The following is a 17,141-nucleotide window of genomic DNA, read 5'->3' as shown; positions in this document are numbered from 1 at the left end:
ATGTCACCTGTTCATTAAAATGTGCAATTTTGCTGCCTGCACATCTTACCGGAACAAACCTGCATACACTTTAGACACATACCAGTAATTGGAAACAGCCATATCGAGCACAAAATTCAAAATGGCCACACAACAGAGGATAGTGTTATTCCATGTGGATTTACAAGTCATCAAACATAGGATTTGCTCCAGAAATATAATGTACAGGCAACCAAAAGAACCCCTCAGCCAATGGTAGTTCCACAGCCGTTAGAAATAATGTAAATGTACACAGTGTCCGCAGACATTTGCATGTTTTAATGAATGGGTGATATCAGCACGTAAACCGAAATCAATATAATCATGGGGAAGTGGCTGATTTATCTGCCTACATTTGTACAAACTTTAAAATCTTATACCCGAATGCTTTCTGTGTTGTTTTGTCAAATTCTGTTCAACAGCTTTGAGAAGAATATTTTTCTATTTTCAGTACCAATGGCCACAATGAATACAACATTTAACATAAACTGAGAAAATTTGAAAAGATCCTCATACTATGGTTCTTTCTATCAAATTTAGTCAATTCCTGCCAATCAGTTTTTGAGACAACGAAGTTGTTTCAAGTCTTGATTTTGCTTTCAGCAATGTAATTAAATCTGATGGCAGATCAGCATCATCTGTGCAAGCATAGAAACTTTCAAATCCCTTCTTGCCAGGATGCTTTTTATTAAATTTGGTCCAAATCTGTTTCCCAGTTTTTGAGAAATTGTTGAAAATGTTATATCTGTTGTAATGGCAGCCATATCTGATAGCAGATGAGCATCTTTGGCAGAAAGGAAAATGTCTTTCACAAAATATTGCTTGATGTAGATATTTGGTCAAATTCTGCTCTGTGAAATGAAAAATAAGTTGGCAGGGAGTTTTTAAAATAATTTTAGGAATGCTGGCCATTTGTGGTAGTGGATCAGATTTGTTAGATTAAATATGAAAGACCATCATGTCTGAATAATATCAAAATTGGCCTAATACTGCCTGGCAGTTTCTAAGAAGACATGAAAAGGCTATTGCTAGTAATGTGGCCATATTTGAGGGTAAATTGACATAATTTGCATAAATCTGACAGGTCTTAATCCCAAAAACTGGTCAAATTTTCTTCAGCAGTTTTGGAGAAGTAGAAATTTTTCTGATTTTAATAATAGTGATGAAAGTTAAAAGCCCATTATGCCCAAGTAATTTCTGTCAAATTTGCTCAACTTATGCAAAGTGGTTTTTGAGAATTTGCTTAAAACTGTTATATTTTTAGTTGTTGTTGTGGGGTTTAACGCCATTTTTCAGCACATGATAGGCTATGTATGGCTGCCAGTATTAATGGTGGAGGAAGAACCCGCAAAACCCCAGGAAGAACCACTGACCCACGAGAAGCTACTGGCTAGCTTTCTCACATACCCACATTGGCCGAATCCTAGACTCAAACCCACACAGACAGGTGAGATGGCAGTGATCCGTAATGGAGAGCCCTTTAGACCACTCTGCCACTTGGGGCCCCTATCGTTTTAGTAACAGTGACCATGTTTGAAAGGCAGATTGGTATAATTGGTACAAATTTTGAAAGGCTATTACACAAGGATGCTTCCCACCCAATATTTCATTAAATAATGTTGCACTGTTTCCAATAAAAAAATCATTCAAAAGTTTTTTTTTTGTAGTTTTAGAACTGGCAACCAAATTTAAGCATGATTTATACATAAAAGCAGTCATGCAAGAATGATTTCTATTAAATTTGGTCAAATTCTTATAAGTATTTATCTTACAAGAGGTCTTTTAATATTAATTTAGTTTTAGTAATGGATGCCATATTTGATAGCAAGTCAGCATCATTTTCACACACTTTAAAGGTCTGTATGCCTCATTGCTTTCTGCCAAATTCTGCTCAGCCATGTTTTTAAAAAGAAACCATTTCAAATTTTTCAAATGTGTGTGTGTGTGAACCAAGAGGTTAGTGTTAGGAATGGTCGGCCTGGTGACAGGATAATGTGACTGGGTGGGACATCATGCTACATGTCTGCAGCATGATGCCCCTGTGCTAGACATCACTATAAACTGTTACACTGCAAACATCTTAGCAATATGACTAAAAAATTGTTAAAAGCCACGTTAAAAATCCAAATCACACACATAGCAATTGCTGAAGGACAATAGATAAGGCATAACAGAAAATAGCAATTGCTGAAGGACAATAGATAAGGCATAACAGAAAATAGCAATTGCTGAAGGACAATAGATAAGGCATAACAGAAAATGGGCCATTCCATAAGCTGAAAAGGCATTATGGCCTGACAAGCTAAACAAGTGACATATATGCAAAACTTAACCAAAGTGTGACAGACTGATGAATGGACATGGGTAACAATCAATGCCCCTTCCACATTCAAGATGGGGTATGAAAAAGGGGTATAAAAAAGCATGAATGCAAGCACAAAAAATGTGTCATGATAAACATACTTACCATATTCCCTGTGAAGCAGTGATGGTACTGGACAATTACAGATCAGAAACTGTAACCAGAATGTACATGTTAATCAAAGCTATTATTTCTCTTTTAAGGAACAATATATACATGCTGTATAAAAACACTATAAAACCTGCATGTGTGTATTGAACACGAGTACATGAAGTCTCCTAAATAATGAATGCCATAAAATAGCTTGAAACATGAAAGCAAGAAACTGACTTAAAAGAAATCTAGAAGGCATCTCACATAACTGAAGACAAAAAGACAAACAGGAACCATAACTCAATGTAACTGTGATGGAATGAGATAAAAATGAAACTTGTTCAAGATTTCTTTGATATCAAGCCCATGTATACTTTAAAAATTACTGAATAAGATGAACAAATGTTGGGTATTGAGGTATGGAAGATTCAAAACTAAATTTAAACAGAAATCTTCATATATTACCTTTAATGTCCACCCATGTATGCAAAAAATAATAATTTTCATTCATTTGTCCACCCTTCTTGGCTGGTATGTAAAAAGTTTAACAAAACTGCTTTGTTTGGGATCTCCATGCAGACTGGAATGTAAAGTCTTACAAAACTGCCTTGTTGGGGATCTCCATGCCAACTGGACTGTAAACAGTTTTACAAAACTGCTTAGTTGGGGATCCCCCATGCACACTGGTATGAAAACAGTGTAACAAAACTCCCATCGTCATGGGGATCCCCATGCAGACTGTTATGAAAACAGTGTGACAAAACTTCCTTCTTCATAAAGATCCCCATGCAGACAAAAGTATACATAACAGGACTGGTATTTTTTACTGGTTGTTACCTATAAAGAGCTTATTAAACTTGAAAATACTATGCCCCCTTCACCAATTCAATGGTCAGTTCCAAATGTGATGTATATTCGATTTTCTATAGAGACAAGCATATCTCATGATTAAACTGCATCTGACAATGCCAAAGTTATGGTAGTCAAGAACAATTCAGTTATGACCAGGATTTTCTCAGACAGTCCATCTGAGAAGTTTGAACAATAGTACCATCAAGTCTCTAAATAATGCAAAGAGGAATAAAAAGTGACACTTGCATTACCTTCAAACACCTTCTGAACTACTGACAGCATCTAATTAAGCTTATAGTTTACCATCAAATGAATTTTAACAACAGAAACTTGCATGTTGTTATTTAATGTAAGTGTGGTAGTAATTATATGAATGTTGGCAACGTGTCTATCTTAGTGGTGATGATATTTGACAATTCTAAGTCTACCTTCTATGTTTTCTTTGTAAGTATATTAAATGCTTTAAAGAAAACATGTTTTATTCATATCTGAATTTCCAATCATTTTTTAAAGGCTTATAAGATAACTCATTCTTAATTGGTTGATGTTTGTTTCTGGTCAGGTGACTGATGCTCCTTGAGACCCCAAAACACTTTTTGAGTCTAAAAAGAAAACAAACACTGTCTGGGAACATGGCAAGTATGCATAACTACAGTTAAGTTTTGTGGAGTTTAATGTCATTTTTTAGCAAAAGGCTATATATGGCGGCCTGTTTATCTGGTGGAAGAACCTGGGAAGAACCACTGACGCAAAGGAAGTTATTAGCAAGCTTTCTCACCCATCCATATTGGTTGAGTCGAGGCTCTAATCCACACAGATAGAGGTGAGATGTGAGTGATCTGTGAGCGCCTTACACAGTACAGAATAAGGTGATCTGTGAGTGCATTATACAATACAGAATAAGGTGAAAATCAAACAGGTCATAATTACAGAATAAGAATGAAAAATAAACAGGTCATAATTACAGAATATGAATGAAAAATAAACAGGTCATAATTACAGAATAAGAATGAAAAATACGCAGGCCATAATTACAGAATAAGAATGAAAAATAAACAGGTCATAATTACAGAATAAGAATGAAAAATAAACAGGTCATAATTACAGAATAAGAGTGAAAAATACACAGGCCATAATTACAGAATAAGAATGAAAAATAAACAGGTCATAATTACAGAATAAGAATGAAAAGTAAACAGGCCATAATTACAGAATAAGAGTGAAAAATACACAGGCCATAACTTCAAAATAATGTGAAAATCAAACTTACATTTGTCCAATACCAAATTGAATTTTAATCCATGAAAAGATATTCAGAGAAACAAAATTCACGATGTAAAATACGGTGGTTGCAAAAAATTTAAATTTGTAGGAATCTTAGCATTAAATGCAGACAATGAAATAAGGTGCTATGGATTGTTTTAAAACTTTATTATGTTTAAATAAAAAAGATTAAGGGTCTTTAGCTCCTCTCCAATATGCAGTTTATTATATGATAAAGTATATCGGAGATCTAGTCAAGCATTGTGTGAGAAAGTCATATGCACATCTCAATATAAAGGACACTTTCAAGTTTATCCCTGAATGAACCAAACACTGAACCTCTGTATACAGTTGTCTTTGTATAGAAACACCCGTCTCCGGTGAACAAAAGATGGCAACTCTAGTCATAAATGTGACATCCTAAATGCATATAATATAATGAAGAATAAGCCAAAAATTTATAAAATGTATAAAAATGACCAGAAACAGTGTGAAACATAAAAATATATGGTACATAATGGTATGTACACAGTATGAATTGTGTGCTGACTCAAAACAATACAAAAATACACATGAAACTGCAAATGTGGACCAATCAGTACATTTACATTACAATCAGTGATATTTATCTTCCACTGACCCTGAGGCTCACTTTGCAAAATTCTTAATTTCAGGCCCTACACAAGCCTCTCTAAAATCAAAAAATCCATTCACTGTTCCTAGGAGATGTTTCAGATACATGTGTACAGGCATAAATACACAGAGCTTATGAGAAGCTTGTTTCACATACCTTTAGAGGACAAAGTTTTCACATCTCAAAAGTCAAGAACAGTGTGATTTCACTGTACTTACCTCCACCTGCCAACATCGAGTTGGTTTGGTCAGGATGCGGAATTTACAGGAAAGGACATTTCTCCTGAAAGCCTCACAATCATCAGCATAACACCCTTCACAGTCTGGCAGTCTGAAATACAAGTTAAAGTAACATGGCAGTCTGGAATACAATAAAGAAACAAGGCAGTCTGGAATACAAGATAAAGTAACATGGCTTATGGAATACAAGATAAAGTAACATGGCAGTATGGAATACAAAATAAAGTAACATGGCAGTATGGAACAGAAGAAACAAGGCAGTATGGAATACAAGATAAAGTAACATGGTAGTATGGAATACAAGATAAAGTAACATGGCAGTATGGAATACAAGATAAAGTAATATGGCAGTCTGAAATACAAGTAACATAACAATGTCATTCATCAAAATGGCTTTTAAACATCTTACATGTATTGTCGCTTGTGCAATGATTCACAAAGAATAAAGTAATGTATGTGTAGTAAATGCATTTGCTACAATACTGATAGAAAGAAAACAAGAGTCCCTTAAAGGGACAGATGTTCAACTTGTCCCAAAAAAATTGATGAATTCAAGATAAGACTATTTCTTTTGTTTTAAATGTTACGTGTTAAAGTATCTATGATATTTTTCAATGAATTCAAGATAAGACAATTTCTTCTCTTTTAAATGTTACGTGTTGAAATTATCTATGATATTCTTCATCAACAACAATATTTTTAAATCAGCCCTTTGGTGGCCATACTGGATTTCAGATTGATACCATTTTTATTTTGGACCAATTAGACACGCTAAGTCCATTTGATGAAAAAGTATGACCAATCCATTCAGGGGGTGCAGAGACAACAAAGATTGGATGATGGCCATCATGGCAGTCACATTGGATGTATGAGTGGCATGTTTTCATTCTGGATGATGGCCATCATGGCAGTCATACTGGATGTATGAGTGGCACCTTTTCATTTTGGATGAAGGCCATCATGGCAGTCATACTGGATGTATGAGTGGCATGTTTTCATTTTGGATGATGGTCATCATGGCAGTCATACTGGATGTATGAGTGGCACCTTTTCATTCTGGATGATGGCCATCATGGCAGTCATATTGGATGCATGAGTGGCATGTTTTCATTCTGGATGATGGCCATCATGGCAGTCATACTGGATGTATGAGTGGCACCTTTTTGTTTTGGATGATGGTCATCATGGCAGTCACATTGGATGTATGAGTGGCATGTTTTCATTCTGGATGATGGCCATCATGGCAGTCATACTGGATGTATGAGTGGCACCTTTTTGTTCTGGATGATGGTCATCATGGCAGTCATATTGGATGTATCAGTGGCACCTTTTCACTTTGGATGATGGCCATCATGGCAGTCATACTGGATGTATGAGTGGCACCTTTTTGTTTTGGATGATAAATACACTGACGAAAACCCCATGTTGATATGGCCAACCAACTGAGAAATAGAGAAAATATTTTCAAGATGACCACAACTGTGGCCTAACTGTGTGTAAAATTGCATCCTTTTCACTTAGAACCAACTAGACTCTGTAAGAACTCTTCTGATGAAAACCCCATGCCGACATGATTTTCTGGGGGTTTTTCCTGAAGGGGTAATAAAACAAGATTTTCCTGATGGTTTCCATGGTGGCTAAATTGGATATGACATTGGCCCCATTTCTATTTAAGACCAACCACATCATAAGAAGTCTTCTGGTGAAAGCACAATCTTGATATGACCAGCCATCTAGAGACATAGTAAAATGATTTTCAAGATGGTCATCGTGGCAAAGATATTGAAGACCAGATCAGTACCGTTTTCATTTATGACCAACTAGATATCAGAAGTCTTTAAATGAAAATCCCATGCTGATAGGACTATTCTTTTAGAAGAAGTGGTGAGAAGACTTTCAAGATGACCATCATAATGACCACATTGGACATCTTAGATGCACATTTTCATTGACCACCAACTAGATATTATAAGAAGTATTTCTGTAAACACCCTATGTAGATATGATCATCTATTCCATTCAGGAGGAGTAGCTTTAACAAGATTTTCAACATGGCTACCATGGCAACCATGCTGGATATACAAGTGGCATCACTGCATTTATGGTCAACCAGACATCATAAGACTTCTGGTGAAAATTCCAAGTCAATATGACATTTCATTCTGGAGAGTAGCAATAACTAGATTTTCAAGATAGCTTTCATTTGGAACCTACTAGACAGCATACGATTTTTTTTGGTGTGAAACCTCATGTAGATATGACCATTTAGTTAAGAAGAGCAGAGATAATGAGATTATCAAGATGGCCACTGTGGTGGCCATATTGGACACCAAATCAGAACGTTTTTTATTTAATTAAAGACAAACCTGATGTTGTTGTTGTTGTTGGGTTTAACGCCATTTTTCAGCACTCGATAGGCTATACATGGCGGCCAGTATTAATGGTGGAGGAAGAATCCGAAAGACAGACCTGAAGATTTTCAAGATGACTACTGGGACAGACATACTGACGTCAGCTTAGCACCATTTTCATTTAGGACCAAGCAGACATCACAGAAAGTCGTTGGGTTAAAACCTCATTGCAAGATCATGTCATACAAGGGGAGGAGCGAACAAATTTTCAATATGGCTGCTGTGGTGCCCAAACTGGACATCAGATCACCACCATTTTCAATTAGGACCTATCATACATCATAAGAAGTCTTCTGGTGACAAACGTACTTTTATAATGACCTTCAATTTTAGGTGGAGTAGCGATAACAAGCTTTTCAAGATGGCAAACATATTGGATGTCTGAACAGTGCCATTTTCATCTAGGACCAACGAAACCATAGGATAAATGTGCACTACATTTCATGATAAACTTTTAAGTAGCTTGGAAGCGATAGTAAATTTGTGCCAATAGCTGGATGAATGACAGAGAACAAACCATGTCATGAGCTCTTCTGGTCTATAACCAGCCAAGATGTAAGTGTCAAATTACTAATGGATGAAATTCTAAATAAAAAAATTATCACATCTACTTACTGGCTTGGCATTTTTTTTAAAGAGGTCACAATGGGCCTCAAATAGCTCACCCCATAAACATCAGCCAAACAGAGCAGTTAGCCAAGAAATGTGGTTAGGAAGATGCTTTGTATAGAAACTTCTTCCTATGCTGCTGATTGCATATGATACAGTACAATTATTTCAAGTTACTATATTTTTTTAATCTACATCCATACTGATGGCATACCATCAATATCTGCCTTAAACGGCCAGTATGGTTTCTGTCAAAGTTACTAAAATTCTGCAGAGTAGTTTTAGAAAAGACATTTAATTTGACTATTTTTAGTAACAGCAGCCATATTTGGTGGCAGACACACATCATTTGCAAATTCCTCTTCATGTCAGGATGCTTTCTGATCAAAATGTTTCCAGTTGTTTTTAAAAATGTGTTTAAAAATTGTATGGAAGCATCAATACAATGTCACCTACTATTCTTGTCAAGATGGTGGACAGCTGTAATGTTGATGGTTACATGAATGAGTCTGGATGCAAGGCCATACATACTGTAAGCTCACTCAGCCTTAATGGGCAGGTTAACTAAAAACTATCTATTTTCTTTGGAAATAATACAATGTTAAGAAATTAAATAGAAATTCTGTTTTTATAGTAAAAGAAAAATCCTGAAAAGTGGATTTGTGGTATTTTGCATTGATATATTTTCCACTGCGATGAAAACAGAGTATTACAACAATGCTGTCCCGTATTCAGATTAGTATTTGGAATATACAACAATTTATAGACTCTGTTTGACAGAAGGTGGTGCCTGGTGACTCATCAATTTATGGACTCTGTTGCCAGAGGGATGGTACTTTGCAATTCACAAATTTACATACTTCATTTGTGATTCATCAATTTTCAGACTCTTGCTGGCAGAGGGAGGGTGCTTGGTGATTCATCAATTATAATCACTGTTGTTTCAACGATTCTCACATACACTTCAAAATACAGAATAATCTTAGTATAAAAAATAGATTTCGGAATAGTTTCTATTTTACCTCGTCAAGCTAAGAACCAGGCAGATTCCTTCAGAGTCAATTTGTATTCCGCTGTGAGAAAAGCCATTTTTTACCAACTGAAAAGAGAGGAACCAGAGCTTAGTCAGAATAATTTCCAGTTAACATATTCAAACAAGAAAGTGGAACAGAGTACTTTAAAATTTATCATTTTTCATGGCATACCATTTTTCATGAATTTTGTGGTTGTTACAAACCATTAATTAAAAACCTTAATGAAAACAATGATTCTGCAATAGAAATAGTAAGACTCCTTCCTTACTCCATGAATGAAAAGCCTCAACAAATAATGATTCTGCAATAAAAACAATAGGACTCCTTCCTTACTCCATGAATGAAAAGCCTTAACAAATAATGATTCTGCAATAGAAACAATAGGACTACTTCCTTACTCCATGAATTAAAAGCCTCAATATAATGATTTCTCCAAGAATACTTACAGTCATATTAATGTCTAAAAGAAGCTCCGCTATCTTTTGAGCCAAGCAATTACAAAACGATGAAAAAGTTGTCTTTCACACACACACACACACACACACACATATATATATAAGAATACAAATCATATAGCAAATAACAGTCCTTTCAAGTGCACTGGATCCAGCAAGGAATGACGTTTGTCAAGGATTAAGATAAATGCAATAAACTGACAATGAACAGTGCGAAACTAGTATCTCACTAGCCTGAGTGCTTTCAACTCTTAATGAGTCTTTTTCAAAGGCAAATACATAATATAGAAAAGACAAATAAATGAAACAGAAAAACCGCTGTGTTTGCAAAACTTTACATTGCTGTTTCTACAGGAATTAAACCTTTAAATGTATTATGTTTCAACTAGTTTATTTCAACTTGTTGAGGGTGTTGGAAAATATTTTTACTGACTTAGAAATCAATGAGCCATAACTACAGTTGTTATTTTATGTACATTTATGGAAGCGCAAATTATATCCTGGATATTTCATTGTTATAGTAATAGTTATAAGCTACTAAGCAAATTTAAAAAAAGCATGCGCTTTGGCAAGTTAGATACTAGTTTTGCACAATTCATTGTCTGTTTATATATATATATATATATATATATATATATATATATATATATATATATATATATATATATATATATAGGGAAGAAACTCATCTTAGCCTTTCTTATTAACTCCCCTCACCATCACTATGTTGCTATGGTTTTGTCTACCAGTTTTAACTTGAGTGACAACTTGATCAGGATGCTCACATTTCAGGAGAGGTGTGGGAGGGTTTAATAATAACATGACTGGGTATATTTTCTCTGCTTTCTCCTTTGAATACATCCTCTCATCACATTAATGTTAGGAGAAAAATATGCAATAGGAGGAGGCAATGCTGAGCATCCTACTTTTATCATGGTCACTCTCAAGAAAATAAGGATTATTCTTTGTATCAGTGTTAACTGAACTCCTTTCTGACCAACACAACTGATAATCACATTAGTTGTGACAACAGTACCTGGGTATAAGCAAAAGGACACAACTTCCTTTTTTCTTAATGAGTGAAATCACTGATGAATCCAGTGAAAGTGTAGTTGTATTGGTGAGGCTGTGCTGAACTGGTCTGGTGATGGTCTGGTCTGCAGACTGGTCTTTTCTGATCTTGTAATATGCTGAGCATTTATTCACTTGGGCCATGATATGACAGCTTGAGTGGTTATACTGACCTTCTCCTACTTGACTGGGACAATGAGGCTGAGAAGCATGGCACATTTTTATGCACATTACAAAGTGTTTGAGCATGTGGACCCAGTCCTGCAACACTGCCTCCCTAGACTGATTAATGGTGGGGAGGGGATAGATGAGAAATCTTTGACTGCCCTTAGTTGGCAGCATATCCTTTGCTGTGAAGCATGGTTTCATAGTCAGGACCACAGAACCATCTGATCTGAACTGTAAATAGTTTGAAAGCACTGAAATAGTTGGCAACTCTCTCATACTGCACACTAAAGCAAGAGCTATCAAAAAACATTTTTGTATAATAGCAGCTTCAAGGTGGTGCTGGCAATGGGCCAAGACTGATTTGAACTGAGCCATATCAGCACATATGATAATTTCCACTTAGGATACAGAGTGAGTGATTTTATTAAACTCCAAATCCTTATTGTCACCTATAACTGCTTTACCATAATGTCTGATTGTCTCTGACATCATGGGGAAAAAAAATATTTGATCGTAGTGAATGCTAACATTTTCACCTCATAGAACCATGGAGAAAAGTTTGCCAATTGTGGGGCAAGGCACTCAAAGGGATGATGCTGAAGCTGTTGCACCAGACACTGAGAACACACCACTTCCCCTTGTACACCCTTGATGTGGAGGGCCTTCTACCAAATTAGATTGTCTCCATGATAGAATGCTTATATCCTTTTTTTTTTAAAAAAAAACACTCTCCTGACAAGAGCCAGACAAATGAGTAGCCTCTTTGGGCATGGATGCTAGATCAAATAGACTGTTTACTCTGGGCCTGTTCAACCCAGGATGAGCTATCAAAATCAATTTCCAACTGTGCACCCTCACTTTCTGAACTATTTTTGGTACAAAGACTGGGATGGGGTGGGGTGGGGTGGGGTGGGGTAGGTATAGCCCTTAAACATCTCCCAATTGACCAAGAGTGTATCCATGGCTCATGTCTCTGGGGCCAGGAATGGTGAGATGAAGGTGGGCAGTTTTTAATTCCACCGTGTTCACAAATTTGCTGAAAAATCATGGGGTAGATGGACCAATCTGTGTGAAGGGTCCTGCACCTTCTTGACAACAAGGACACTGAGCCTGTCTGGAATATGTCAGATCTTGGCTGTTATATTCCTCTATGCACTTCAGTTGAGAAAATCCCAAATCAGAATGCATAGATGTGGATATTTCATCCCCCTACCCCTATTTAAAACATAAGCCACTACCGCAAAATTGTCTGTCATGATGGGGACAGCCTTACCAAGTAATCTGATTTTCTTTTCCAGAAATGAAAACTGTCTACTATGGCATTTTCAGAATGTTGATGAATGATGTGGGTGTAATACTCATCAATATGCATCCCCTTGCATGGTGTGGCTGTAATACTCATGATGATGCACCTCCATGCATGATGTGAGCATAGCACTCATCATGATGCATACCCATGTATGATGTGGGTGTAATACTCATTACAATGCATCCCCTTGCATGGTGTGGGTGTAATACTCATGATGATGCACCCCCATGCATGATGTGAGCATAGCACTCATCATGATGCATACCCTTGTATGATGTAGGTGTAATACTCATTACAATGCATCCCCTTGCATGGTGTGGGTGTAATACTCATCAAAATGCATCCCTTACATAATGTGTATGTAATACTCATTAATCACATCCCCTTGCATGATGTGGGTGTAATACTCATTAATCACATCCCCTTGCATGATGTGTATGTAATACTCATTAATCACATCTCTTGCATGATGTGTATGTAATACTCATTAATCACATCCCCTTGCATGATGTGTATGTAATACTCATTAATCACATCCCCTTGCATGATGTGTATGTAATACTCATTAATCACATCCCCTTGCATGATGTGTATGTAATACTCATTAATCACATCCCCTTGCATGATGTGTATGTAATACTCATTAATCACATCCCCTTGCATGATGTGGGTGTAATACTCATTAATCACATCCCCTTGCATGATGTGGATGTAAGACTCATTAATCACATCCCCTTGCATGATGTGGGTGTAATACTCATTAATCACATCCCCTTGCATGATGTGGATGTAAGACTCATTAATCACATCCCCTTGCATGATGTGGGTGTAATACTCATTAAAATGCATCCCCTTGCATGATGTGTATGTAATACTCATTAATCACATCCCCTTGCATGATGTGTATGTAATACTCATTAATCACATCCCCTTGCATGATGTGCATGTAATACTCATTAATCACATCCCCTTGCATGATGTGTATGTAATACTCATTAATCACATCCCCTTGCATGATGTGGGTGTAATACTCATTAATCACATCCCCTTGCATGATGTGGATGTAAGACTCATTAATCACATCCCCTTGCATGATGTGGGTGTAATACTCATTAATCACATCCCCTTGCATGATGTGGGTGTAATACTCATTAATCACATCCCCTTGCATGATGTGGGTGTAATACTCATCAAAATGCATCCCCTTGCATGATGTGTATGTAATACTCATTAATCACATCCCCTTGCATGATGTGTATGTAATACTCATTAATCACATCCCCTTGCATGATGTGCATGTAATACTCATTAATCACATCCCCTTGCATGATGTGTATGTAATACTCATTAATCACATCCCCTTGCATGATGTGGGTGTAATACTCATTAATCACATCCCCTTGCATGATGTGGATGTAAGACTCATTAATCACATCCCCTTGCATGATGTGGGTGTAATACTCATTAATCACATCCCCCTGCATGATGTGGGTGGAATACTCATTAATCACATCCCCTTGCATGATGTGGGTGTAATACTCATCAAAATGCATCCCCTTGCATGATGTGGGTGTAATACTCATTAATCACATCCCCTTGCATGATGTGGATGTAAGACTCATTAATCACATCCCCTTGCATGATGTGGGTGTAATACTCATTAATCACATCCCCTTGCATGATGTGTATGTAATACTCATTAATCACATCCCCTTGCATGATGTGTATGTAATGCTCATTAATCACATCCCCTTGCATGATGTGTATGTAATACTCATTAATCACATCCCTTTGCATGATGTGGGTGTAATACTCATTAATCACATCCCTTTGCATGATGTGTATGTAATACTCATTAATCACATCCCCTTGCATGATGTGGGTGTAATACTCATCATGATGTGCCCCCTTGATTGATGTGTGTGTAATACACATCAATTTGAATCTCCTTACACGATGTGGGTGTAATACTCATCAAGAGGCGTCCAATCACCAAGTTTCATCATTATAAGTATAAGGGTATGTATACAGTGTGCAACAACCTGAGCCACAGGCAAAAACTTTAATGCAGATTATACAACTAAATGAACATGTACAAAGTAATCCCCTTTAGCACCCTCCCCTGGGGGTAGGTGATGTGACACCAACTTAAAACTGTTGCTTATGACTTAGGAGAAAGACTGCTATACATATATATGTATGACTAAAAATTACATACAATGCAAACTCGAACTTTGAAAGTCATCAATTCTGCCATATTCATTTATCAGAATCACATATCAACTTTTGCATTTCTCAGACTATTAAGTATGGCCAGACACTGTAGTTGATGATGGCAGACCGCTTAGTCTTGACAATGCTGTTCATGCAGTCTACATTCCAAATTCCAGGCATTAAGTGGCATTTTTTTTAAAACAAGAAAACTTGTATGAAAATCAAATTTATTTGCATTTAACATGCTGAGCAATCATACAGAATACAATAGAATAAAATCAGGAACAAGATAAATGCACTCATTCATTATGTATTTGTTGGGCATGGAAAAGTAAAGACCCATTTTGGAGAAGAAAAAAAAGGAACAAGACATGCAAATTATTTACCAAAATCACTTCAGGATCATAGGTTTATCGATTTTTCAACTAATTTCACCAACCTTGAGAGGTAAGTTCCTGGTGAGACTGACCCTCAAGTGTGCCAGAAAAGTTAGAGAAGATCTGTTTCATACAACCATCAGTTCAGTCAACAGTTTGTAAAATTACAAGAGATACCTGCCCGATTATCAACCAATACATATTTATGTTTAATCTGAAAGGTTTTAGTTATTACACAGAGTAACAAGTTATACCTATGCATTTTTGCAACCCACACTATACATCCACGTTTGGTCAGATGTGCCATGAAATACATACATACATATCCAGTTTCCACTTATTCAGATGTCTGAGTGCTTTTGATTATGACTGCATGTGCAATTATTTATTGCATAGTTATTTTCCTTCATAATTTAATGATTTAAATATACGAGTTTCTGTACCTCAGATATGCAAAATATGTCATGACTGAAATATCTGAATTCCAGTACCACAGATATGCAAAACATTTAGAAGTTGAGTATTAGTAGTAGTATGAATCCCCAACAAATAATTTTGTCAACATTCCATTACTTATGGAGTATATCTGCTGGATGAACTGTACCACCCAGTTCGGTTAGAATAAAGACACCTAATCTGTACCAACCAGTTCAGTTTGAATAACGATACCTAATCTGCACCACCCAGTTCGGTTAGAATAAAGACACCTAATCTGTACCACCCAGTTCAATTAGAATAAAGACACCTAATCTGTACCACCAAGTTCAGTTAGAATAAAGACACCTAATCTGTACCACCCAGTTCGATTAGAATAAAGACACCTAATCTGTACCACCCAGTTCAGTTAGAATAAAGATACCTAATCTGTACCACCCAGTTCGGTTAGAATAAAGACACCTAATCTGTACCACCCAGTTTGATTAGAATAAATGTATCCAATCCCACCCACCATTCATGTCACCAGTGTTCTCATAATGATGTATCCAATCCCACCTGCCATTCATATCACCAGTGTTCACATAATGATGTATCCAATCCCACCCACCATTCATATTACCAGTGTTCTCATAATGATGTATCCAATCCCACCTGCCATTCATGTCACCAGTGTTCTCATAATGATGTATCCAATCCCACCTGCCATTCATGTCACCAGTGTTCATGTAATGATGTATCCCACTCCACCTACCCATCCATATCACCAGTGTTCATATAATGATGTATCCAATCCCATCTGTCATTCATATCACCAGTGTTCTCATAATAATGTACCCAATCCCACCTACCATTCATGTCACCAGTGTTCTCATAATGATGTATCCAATCCCACATGTCATTCATGTCACCAGTGTTCTCATAATGATGTATCCAATCCCACCTGCCATTCATATCACCAGTGTTCACATAATGATGTATCCAATCCCACCCACCATTCATGTTACCAGTGTTCTCATAATTATGTATTCAATCCCACCTGCCATTCATGTCACCAGTGTTCTCATAATGATGTATCCAATCCCACCTGCCATTCATGTCACCAGTGTTCATGTAATGATGTATTCCATCCCACCTGTATTTAACTTTTGAAAAATGTAGCACAAAACTGTAATGTTCTCATTACTGAAAAAGGAGTAGGGATACTTTAATGAGACAAACACTTAAAAATTTAATAATAATCTATCAGTGCAATTCAGTTCAATCCTAGTATATTTGTTGTATACAATAGTACTTTTATGTCTGTGTGAAAGGTTCTCTGGCTTTTCATTTTACATTCAGAATGTTCCTGTTTTTAAAGATCTCATCACAAGTGGCCTCTAAATGATACCTTGTCACAGGAAGCCACAATAATATAATTTAATGATACTTACCTCCTCACCTAGGAAAACAAATGGTAACCTCTCCTCACAGGCAGCTACTATATGAGTCAGCTGGGGAACAAAGTAGGGTGACCCTTTTGTTTTTTTCTTGGAAGGCTCAGTTGGCTCCCCTAGCAACATCTATACAGATATAAAGAAAACAATAAACTTGCACA

At 36.5% G+C, this 17,141-nt stretch overlaps 1 protein-coding gene across 1 annotated transcript in view; it reads right to left on the bottom strand.

Annotated features, from left to right (window-relative positions):
- LOC149792265 (mediator of RNA polymerase II transcription subunit 14-like) overlaps window positions 1-17,141 on the bottom strand; it is a 107,931-nt gene that overhangs the window by 41,861 nt on the left and 48,929 nt on the right. Inside the window, exons 23-26 of the mRNA XM_089970795.1 lie at window positions 16,978-17,106; window positions 9,504-9,580; window positions 5,441-5,552; window positions 2,486-2,534 (exon numbers count right to left, since the gene is read on the bottom strand). Of these exons, the coding sequence (XP_089826921.1) occupies window positions 2,486-2,534; window positions 5,441-5,552; window positions 9,504-9,580; window positions 16,978-17,106 (367 nt within the window). The remainder of the gene's footprint in view (window positions 1-2,485; window positions 2,535-5,440; window positions 5,553-9,503; window positions 9,581-16,977; window positions 17,107-17,141) is intronic.

This window comes from Sinohyriopsis cumingii, chromosome 9 (assembly GCF_028554795.1).
Source record: "Sinohyriopsis cumingii isolate HCF-2022 chromosome 9, ASM2855479v2, whole genome shotgun sequence".
In the NCBI taxonomy this organism is placed as follows: domain Eukaryota; kingdom Metazoa; phylum Mollusca; class Bivalvia; order Unionida; family Unionidae; genus Sinohyriopsis; species Sinohyriopsis cumingii.
This window is presented reverse-complemented; position numbering and strand designations above follow the sequence as displayed.